General features: G+C 41.8%; 1 protein-coding gene and 1 pseudogene across 1 annotated transcript in view; one reads left to right on the forward strand and one right to left on the reverse strand.

The window, feature by feature from the left end:
* Nucleotides 1-3,839, reverse strand: part of ZC3H6 (zinc finger CCCH-type containing 6) — a 58,911-nt gene extending 55,072 nt beyond the window's left edge. Inside the window, exon 1 of the mRNA XM_030827625.1 lies at nucleotides 3,396-3,839. Coding sequence (XP_030683485.1) covers nucleotides 3,396-3,427 — 32 coding nt within the window. The 5' untranslated portion in view covers nucleotides 3,428-3,839. The remainder of the gene's footprint in view (nucleotides 1-3,395) is intronic.
* A 4,147-nt stretch (nucleotides 3,840-7,986) lies between these two features.
* Nucleotides 7,987-8,083, forward strand: LOC115838489 (annotated as a pseudogene).
* Nucleotides 8,084-10,616: the final 2,533 nt, after the last annotated feature.

A 10,616-nucleotide genomic window follows, 5' to 3' on the forward strand; every position in this document is an offset into this window, starting at 1 on the left:
ATTCTTTAACAATTACTTGGGTTATATTTATCTTTTCCTACTCTACTACAGATGTGTCCAAAGCAGGGACTCATAGTATTTCATCTTCAGGAGCTGTGAATTGTTTTAATTGGGTCAACATCCAGTTGAAATATAAAACTAAGCGGCTGGAGTCCTGCCTGAGAGAACTGAATGAAAAAGAACTGAACGATGAGAGACCAGAATTATACCTCCCCCTGATTTCCCCCAACTCTTTCTTCTCTTTGTCTATTATATATTTCTAAAGACCTTTAGAAACTAGGCTCTGGGCTTATGCAAAAGTCCTCTACTACATTCTACATAGCCACAAGTTTATTTACAAGTATTTTTATATTAATAACATTTTATAAAATACAATGTTTTAACTCCAGGTGTGAAAATATTTAAAGGAAAGTACGCTAAATGGATTTTTTTAAAAAATTATTCATTTGGCAAACAATCTTGTACAAAATGCTCACTATATAACATGTAAAAGGCCGGACGTGGTGGCTCACGCCTGTAATCCCAACACTCTGGGAGGCTGAAATGGGAGGATGGCTGGAGCCCAGGAGTTCGAGACCAGCCTAGGCATATAGCGAAACTCTATTTCTTTAAAGGAGAAAAAAATTATGCATTCTGTGAATTCCATTTACATTTAGAATCTCATTCTCACATAAACAGTAATATTTTAATTTGCATAAAATCAAAGCAATTGTAAATATAAATCATAGGCTTCATTTTTTTTCCTGCATACACAATATGCCTTAATATTTGAAAATGTTATAAAAAGAATATCCTTGGCTGGGCACAGTGGCTCACGCCTGTAATCCCAGAACTTTGGGAGGCCAAGGCTGGTGGATCACTTGAGGTCTGGAGTTCAAGACCAGCCTGTCCAACATGGTGAAACGCGGTCTCTACTAAAAATACAAAAAATTAGCCAGGTGTGGTGGCGGGTGCCTGTAATCCCAGCTACTCGGGAGGCTAAGGCAGGAGAATGGTGTGAACGCAGGAGGTGGAGCTTGCAGTGAACTGAGACAGTGCCACTGCATTCCAGCCTGGGCGACAGAGCGAGACTCTATCTCAAAATAAATAAATAAATAAAAATAAAATCCCTGAGACAAAGCCTAGCTCCATATACCAAGTTTCATATATTTTTCTCCACTTAATTCACAGAAACTTTTATAACAGCATAAAATAGCTATAATATGGAAAGATACAGTATTTTGGGAGCCTGCAGATTAGTCCATTTTTTCCCCAAATTTCTTAAGAATTTCCCAGGGAGCCTATGAAAAATATCCTAGAGATTCTGATTCAGTTGCTGTGGGCAGAACAAAAATTTATTCCCCAAAGTGATTCTCACGATTAACTATCATTGGGAAACACTGATCGAGTACAGCGGTTCTCAATTTGGCACATATTAGAACTTCCTGGGGAGCTTTTAGAACTCTTAAACACCCAGGCTGAGGTCCAGACCAACAGAAATAGCGCCAATACTTTAAAGAAAAAAAGTCCCCCAGGGAAGGTTTAGAACCATTGATCTGATCTTGTAGAATTTTTCCTGACTTCTAGTTCACTTTGTTTTTGATGTAGTTGTTTTGTTTTTCATGTGGGTTGACAAAAAAAAGTGTGAAAAAAAAAACCATCTCCTTCATCTCAGCACAATGATGCCACTTAACAATTGGCTAAGTTAAAGTGGAGCTAACCTTTTTGTTTCAGAAATCACTAGAAAATACTTTTAGTCCGAATTTTAAATAAAATAGACTAATCTTAATCTTTAGCTCCTACTACCAACCTATTAACATATCTTACAAATAATTCTTTAAAGTTTTCTTTCTAACCTCTAAACCAGTATTTTAAAATTTCAAATTCTTTAAAAGGTCTGTCATCATAGTTCCTTACCAGCAAAATTATTTCGATACTTGAATTTGATGACATGGTTTTTTTATGATGTACAATACATAACTCCATATACTGAAGTTACTTTGTGCACTAAGAGAGGGGAACAGATATCCTTCTTCCATATTAAAAAAAAAAAAAGGATTTTAGGCTCCATTAGCAAAACCCCATCATTGGTTTGTCCATACCGCAAGAGGAAGGTATTAGTCAACCCATTCTAAGAATTTCCTTTTTAATACAAAAGATAACATTTAAAAAATCATTAAAAATGTGCCAAGTGCAAGCTTATCATTTTTAAGAGTGCATTTTACTTTCCAAAAATTATTACACTTTGATTGACGTGCCCTCTGGGAATCTACCTTTATTATTACAATACTGAAGTTGTTGAAATACCATTTTTATCCCTCTCAAGATTGCTAGGTATTCAGATATTTCAAATTTCAGCAGTGTTTGTGATTTTTGCTTCTGGGTTTTAAAAAACGTGTTTAGGATGCTTTACCAAGCCGATCACATTACTACAGATAAAACTTCAGCAATGTATATAGTCTATAGCAAAATGTATATTTTTGATTACTTCTATTCACAAAGGAGTAATTGTGAGGTTCTAGATTTTCAAATTAATATTCTAAGTAAGAATCAGATGCAATGGATTTTGTTTCAGTAAGTTTAATGAATGAAAGCCCCCCTTTCGCATTTTAAAGATATATACGAATGAAAATTTGAATTATAACCAAAATTTAAGTATGCTACAGTATACTTTGTAAATGTCCCCAAACTCGAATGGAATCAAGAATGTGCCTCTTAAGGCACAGAGCAAAAATAAAAAATCAGAATCTCAATATTCAAGTGATACACACCATCTAGAAAATTGGGCTAGCCGGAATAATCCATGGAGTTTTTCCGTTAGGGTAAAACTATGCTAAACTAAGTTTCTGCAAAGCCTAAGTATTTTGTGTTAACATATTGAACTTGAAACTTGCCATCTCAAATTCCAAGGGATAAGACTGTATACAACAGATGGCCTTTTGGTTCTGCTTAAAACTTCCCTGAAAACCAAATGTTTATTTTTTAGAGGTGTTCTCGGTTCTCGGGAAGTAGTCAAATAGCAAAACACCCGTTCCTGAAAATTCCTGGCTGGTCCTATCTGGCCGGGAGCACCGACACCTGGACAGGAAGAGGCAGGACCTCAGCACCGAGCCGGGACGCTGAGAGCCGCCCGGCGCACACGGAGCCCGCCCGGGGGCGGGGGGCTCGCACGTGCCCGGCCGGGGGCGGGGCCGGCGCCGGCGAGCAGCGACCCCGGCTCGGGGAGGCGGGCGCGGCCGGGCCGACCTCCCCCGCGGCCGCGATCCAGCAGTTTACATAAGGGTGCGCGTCATGGAACTGACGGAGCCACACAGAGACGTCTAGGTCATGCAGGAGGCGCCCGGCCCCGGCCCGCTCCCGCCGCCCCAGACCCCTCCTCTCATCCGACAGAAAGACAGACAAGAAGGGTTCCCGACCTGTCGTGCCCTGCATGTTCAGAGTCTGTCATGTTTGGTCAAGAACGGGGCGGGGCTGGAGGGCAGGTCTGCGAGGCCGGCGGCGGCGGGGCGCGGGGAAGACCCCTGCGCCGCCTGCGGGAACCTGCTCCCGGCCGCCGCCGACAGGTGACGAAGTGGTAAAAACTCACGGTTACTAGTGAGCGACACAGACACAGACTTTCCAGTCTATTAACAACCACGCCAGAGAGGTGGGGCTCTAACTGCAAACACTGGGCAACGGCCCCGCGCTGCCGGCGCTGCCGCTCTAGTCTCTATTCGCCGCCGGTGGCTGTGGCGTGGGAGCGGGCGGGCGGCGTGCAGCGACGCGGGGATTTGGACAGTGGCCGTAACGGTGATTTCTCCTCACCAACATGGCGGCACCCGAAACAGGCGGCTCGAGAAAATGGCGCCGGCCGCAACACCTTGCCCGGGACTAAAGGGCAAGAGAGATTCCTCCGCGAGCCGCGGCCCTTGCCCCGCCCCCCGGGGCCGAGCGCGTTGATCATTGGAGGAGAGTGCCCGTCAATCACCTGCAGGGGCGGGTCTTCGCCCTTCTCTGTGCAGCGGCGGAGGCGGCAGCCTAGTGGCGGGGCCGGGCTGCGAGAGACGCGGCCGGATGGCTCCTGGAGTGTCTGCAGGAGGGGGAGGCGGCCCACGGGACCTACCAGGGCCACCAGTGCCTCTGCTCCCGGCCCAGTACGGGCCGCGGTTTTTCCTGCGAGACGCCCGCTGCCTGAGGAGTTCCAGACGCACCAAGCAAACGGGCCCCAAAACCATTAGCCGAGGCGGACAGGGGTGGGATAACAAAGAACAAGGCGGCTGTAGAATCCTTAAATTTTTTTGTTAAAACCTTTGTTCTTGTAATAGGGAAATGCAGTTTCTCCTTCACAGTTGTAGCAAGTATCTGTTTTTGTAACGTTTAGTGCTCAGAATCGTGTTTTAAGGAAAATAGCTTGCCATGCAGTTTTTTCTTATATTTGCTGTTAAATTTACCCAAATATTACTTAAAATAGTAATAGCTATTGAAATAATTATATAAACGTTACTATTTCGTAATAATATTAACATGTAAAATGTATGGGAGTATTTTATAAATAAAAAGTACTAGGCATGCTTTTTTTTTTGAGATGGAGTCTCCTCTGTCGCCCAGGCTGGAGTGCAGTGTCGCGCTCTCGGCTCACTGCAACCTCTGCCTCCCGGGTTCAAGCAATTTTCCTGCCTCAGCCTCCGTAGTAGCTGGGACTACAGGCACGCACCACCAGGCCTGGCTAATTTTTGTATTTTTGGTAGAGATGGGGTTTCCGCATTTTGGCCAGGCTGGTCTGGAACTCCTGACCTCAGATGATCCGCCCTCCTGTGTCTCCCAAAGTGCTGGGGTTACAGCCGTGAGCCACCGTGCCCGACCATGCGTGAGTTTTTTATACTTATGAAGTGACCTTAAAAATTTTTTTAATGACAAGTCAGTGTTTTGGCTTAATATATTAGTCCTGAAGGAAAGTTCCTTGCTTTTTACTAAAATGATAGACTTAATAATTAATCCAAATATCTGACTTAATTTGTCTTTCCTTAATAATACATTTTACTAATACATAAATGGAATGCATTCAAAAACAATTGCAATGAGTGGATTAAATTAGAAATGTAAAGTTTTTTGATATTAACATATACATTGAAAATAAAGGCCAGGTGTAATGGCTCACGCCTGTAATCCCAGCAATTTGGGAGGCTGAGGCGGGCAGATCACCAGAGTTCGGGAGTTCGGGACCCGCCTGACTGACATGGAGAAACCCAGTCTCTACTAAAAATAAAAATTAGCCGGGCGTGGTAGCCCATGCCTGTAATCCCAGCTAATCGGGAAGCTGAGGAAAGAAAATCGCTTGAACCCGGGAGGCGGAGGTTGCGGTGAGCCGAGGTTGAGTCACTGCGCCCCAGCCTGGGCAACAAAAGCGAAACTCTGTATTAAAAAAAAAAAAAAAAGTTGAATACAGCCAGTGACAGGACCTGTAGTCGCACTTTTTTTTTTTTCAGTTGAATGCAGCCAGTGACAGGACCTGTACTTATAGCCACATTTTACCATAATAAATTTGTAGGAAGCTTCATAGATCTGAAGAAACTATGTTAACATTTGGAGTTACATTAAAATCTCAGGACTTCGGTTTTATTGTAACTGTTTTAGTTACTTTAGGCCTTTCTATAGCTAATTTGGGTAGCTGCTTTCTTGAAGTTATCCAAAGGCCCTTGTGGTAAACAGTTGCTGTTCTTTCTTGCACTTCTGTTTTCCCTGTCCCCTGTATCTGGAGGTCTGAGAATTCCTTTCAAACCTTCGTTAAGGTGTTTGGTTTGTGTTGGTGTAGGACAGTGCAGTTCTCTCTGGATGAAAAGCCTCCTTTTCTAACCGTTGGCATGCGCCACTTAAGTTTGATGATGAAATTTGTCATCAGGCCTTGGTCTTTTTCTCTAGGTAACAGAAAGGGGAGGTGTGTGTGTATGAGCATTGAGGGGCAGTGCTCCTTTGAGGCTATGGGTTTTTAGAATCTAGAAGTGCTTAGAGATCTGTGACACCTTGTCTTTAATTGCCTCAGTTAAGGAGCAATATAGGTATCAAAGAGATTACACTAATTAATTTTAAACCTAACAGATTTTACCTGATAATGACATATGGATCATGAGAACTGCAGAACTCTTGTCACATAATGACCTTGTCCAAACCTCAGCAAAAAGAGACCACCAAACTATAGCAAGGCTTGTAGCAGCATAAGGTCGTGTTCGTAGGATGATCGCATATCTCTCCCCAGGCCTCTCGGGTTAAATGTCTCCCAGAGAAAACACTGCCCACCTGGCCGTAGGCGCTTGACCCCCTTTCTTGGAGCATTTACAAAAAAAAAAAGCTTAAAATTGTGAGTCCTTCCTCTGTCCCCTTGACATGTATGTGTTCTCTCCTACAATTCAGGAGTATCTTTCTCAAGGACCTGAAAGCCATTCCTTTGAAATTTAATCATCTGGAAGGTTGCTATCTCCCATTCTTGGTGGGAGGGTAGAATCCTGACTTCAGTGATAATCGCTAGCTAGCTGATGCAGCTGGTCTAATCACTTTCATACTGACTGACTTTGAAATTTTTTGCATGCATTCCGGCTCTTTCCCCCTCCCTTATTCTCTCTTTAAGCTGCTCAATTATCTCTGCATTGAAATGGAACGCTGCTCTTTCCCCTTCTGTTAGTAATTACTGAATAAAATTGGTTTTCACCACTTTAATGTCCAGTTTTTTTTATCTTTGTCAACCTTCCCCACCCCCTATGCACACAAAAATTGTAACGGACATAAAGGTACCAACACTTTATTTTGCTAAATAAATTAAACATATTAAACATCTTACAGTTATTTCATAAAAGACATTTTAACATCAAGAAAGTAGGAAGGATATCATTTTTGTTTCGTTGGTTTTTGTTGTTGGTGGTTTTTTTTTTTGAGACAGAGTTTCACTTCACCCCATGGAGTGCAGTGGCACGATCTCGGCTCACTGCAACCTCCGCCTTCCGGGTTCAAGCAATTCTCATGCCTTAGCCTCTCGAGTAGTAGCTAGGATTACAGGCACGCACCATCATGCCTACTAATTTTCGTATTTTTAATAGAGACGGTGGTTTCTGCCATGTTGGCCAGGCTGGTCTCTATCTCCTGACCTTGAGTGATTCATCCGCCTTGGCCGTCCAAAGTGCTGGGATTACAGGCATGAGCCACCGCGCCTGGCCAAGGATATACTTTAAAAAGCCAATTACTTTACTTTGAATTCCTTCACATTTAGTGTTAAGAAAAATTCCTTTTATTGCCCGTGTTTTGTCCCAGATGGTAAGAATAAGCCCTGGTATACCAAGGCTCCCAATATTGGACCACTAGACATTCGGAGACTGGTCAGGCTTGGGACAAAAGCGGTCTCCTAGGTGATCGTCCTAGCTGGAGGATTAGGGGGCCTTTTCCCCATCCTTCCTGGTAGCTTATACAAACCCTAAATGTATATGTGACCCTAGGCAGGGGGACGGAGCCCCAGTTACAACTATTTTCTGCCTACCTACCAGCATAGGGGCTTAGAGTTAGAATTAAATTGAGAGGAATAATTCCCTGTACAGTACACATTGAGGTTACAAATGAATGCTTGTGTTATTCACTGGAAAGTTTTTAACACACACACACGCACACACACACCCTAAAAATACAAGCATCTGAACAGTAGCCATGTCTTTGAAAAAGTACTTTTATTTTATTTTAAAACAGAGTCTCACTCTTGTCACCCAGGTGGAGTACAGTGGCATGATCTCGGCTCACTGCAACCTCCACCTCCTGAGCTCAAGCGATTCTCCTGTCTCAGCCTCCCGAGTAGCTGGGCCTACAGGCGTGCACCACCACACCTGGCTAATTTTTGTATTTTGTAGAGACAGGGTTTCACCATGTTGGCCAGGCTGGTCTCTAACTCATGACCTCAGATGATCCGCCCACTTGGGCCTTCCAAAGGGCTGGGATTACAGGTGTGAACCACAGCACCCGGCCTGAAAAAGTACTTTTAAAATGTTGCCTCCAATTCTTTTGCGGCTCATAAGCATGATGATTAGATTTTCATGTGCACGTGTGAGATGTGCCTCCTCAAGCCTTGTTATGACCTCAGCACATCCAGATGTGCTGGAGTGCAGTGGCACAATTATAGTGCTTAGTGATCTGTGACACCTTGTCTTTAGTTGCCTCAGATAAGGAGGAGTGTATGTATCACAGATATCACACTAGATAATACAAGAACTAGAACTGCAGCCTTCTACCTCAGCCACCACCATCACCCGCCGTCCACACCCCCCCACCACCCCAACTAACTGGGACTACTGGTACACTCTATCACATCTGGCTTATTTTTTATAGAGGTGAGGTCTTATTATGTGCCCAGGCTGGCTAATTTATTTGTATTTTTGTAAAGTCAGGGTCTCGCTGTGTTATTTAGGACTCATTTCTCTTAATACAATTTTGTAATTTTTTCCTATGTCTTTATTTTTGTAGAGACAGGGGCTCGCCGTGTTGCCCAGGATGGTCTTGAACTCCTGGCCTCAAGCAATCCTCCAGCCTCAGCCTTCCAAAGTACTAGCAATACAGGATTAAGCCACCACACACGGCCTTAAGTTTTAATATAGAGTTTAGAAGTAGTCATTTAGAATTTATAATTTGATACAACTTTTAGAGTTATCAAGTTCCATAAAGAAAACTTGAGATTTTTATTAGCATTGCCTTGAATTGATAGACCAATTTTGAAAGAACTGACGATTGCTTAGTTGTGTCTTTCATTTTATGAATATGTAATATCTCTCCATTTATTTAGGACTCATATCTCTTAATGCAATGTTGAAATTTTTCCTATATGTCTTTCATTTATATAAATATCTTGCATCTTTTATAGATTTATTCCTAACTATTTGGTATTTGTATTAGTTTTCTGTTGCTGCATAACAAGTTACAACACACCTAGTGTTTTATTTCTTCCTTTCCAATCCTTAGACTCCAGTTTCTTTTTCTGCCCTGGCTGGGATCTCCAGCACTAGGACATGCAATCCTGTGTTAAATAGAAGTGGTTATGTTGGATATCCTTGTCTTGTTTCCCAGTGTTCAAGGAGATGACTATAAAGTTTTCCCATTTAGGATGATATCTGCGTATTTTATATACAGTCGTCCCTCAGCATACATAGGGGATTGGTACCAAGACCCCTGCATATACCAAAATCCACGCATACTCGGCCTTGGCAACTCTATTATATGAAAAGTGGGTCCTTTGTATACGCCGGTTTCTGCACCCCTCCGATACTCCCAAGTTTGGTTGAAAAAAATTTTCATATAAGTAATTCATTGATTTTTTTCCCTAAGAATTCACTTTTTACTGTAGGTCATAATTTTTTACTCTTATTTTTATTGTCTCTGTTTCATCAATTTTCACTCAATCATATTATATCTTTATTCCGCTTTCTTTTTGGTTATTATTTTATTTTTAACTTCTTCATTCATTAATTTTGATGTATCTTTTCTATTATAAGTATTTATGGCTATAAATTTCTCTTGAAGAACTGCTTTTGCTGAATCCTATAAGTTTTAACATGTGGTATTTTTATTTTCATTCAGTTATTTTATAATTTTTATTATAATTTACTCTTTAACCCATGAGTTACTTAGCAGTGTTTTTAACTTCTAGCTTAACTGCCATGAGGTCATAAATTGTGGACTGTATAACACCTATTCTTTACAATTTTGAGGTTTTGTGTATAAGATTCATTTTTGTAAATGTTCCATTTGTGCTTTAAAAATGTAAATTCTCTCATTGTTAAATGCAGAACTCTATATATGTCCAGTAGGACAAGATTATTCATTGTAAAGTTCTTATTTTCTATATCCTTGCTGATTTTTCTTCATCTGTTTGATGAAACAATCAAGTAATTTAAATCCCTTGCAATGATGTATTTCTCCACTTCTTTTACAGTTATATCACATATTCTTCATTTATTACAAGGATATTGTACAAAAGTGCCCAAAGTTGTTTCCCTTCCTAGTAAGTTATTTAGTAACTTTCTCCATTTCTAATGATGCTGTTTTTCCTAAAGACTTTTAAATCTTTTTTTTTTAATATTCATATAGCTATAAAACCTTTCTCTTAGTTTCTGTCTGATGAGTCTTTTTTTTTTTTTTCATTGTTTTTTCAGCATTTCACAAGCTCAAGGCTCTGTACTACCCTGATTTTAGTTTGGAGGACACCAATATAAAATGTGGGTCACTGTCTGTCCAAGGCAGTGGTGAGGGAAACAAGGGCACAATTGGAACAGTTTCTTTTCTAATTTATCCTCTCACAACCTTCCCAAGCTGCTTCCTGCCCCAGGCCCAAGACACCAACTGTTGTGGTTTGAGTGTGTCCCCCAAAATTCATGTGTTGGGGACTTAATCCTCAATGCAACAGTATTGGGAAGTGGGGCCTAATGGGAGGTGCAGAGGTCATGAGGGGTTTGCCCTCATGAATGGATTCACGCTGCCATAAAAAAGGATTGCAGGAGTTGTTTCTCTCTCTTCTGCGGCTCTACCATGCGAGGACATGGTGCTCTTCCCTTTCTTGCCCTTCCATCTTCTACCAGTGGGGACACAACAAGAAGGCCCTCACCAGGCCACATGGCAGTGCCTTGATCTTGGACTTC

This window comes from Nomascus leucogenys, chromosome 14 (assembly GCF_006542625.1).
Source record: "Nomascus leucogenys isolate Asia chromosome 14, Asia_NLE_v1, whole genome shotgun sequence".
Classification (NCBI taxonomy): Eukaryota; Metazoa; Chordata; class Mammalia; order Primates; family Hylobatidae; genus Nomascus; species Nomascus leucogenys.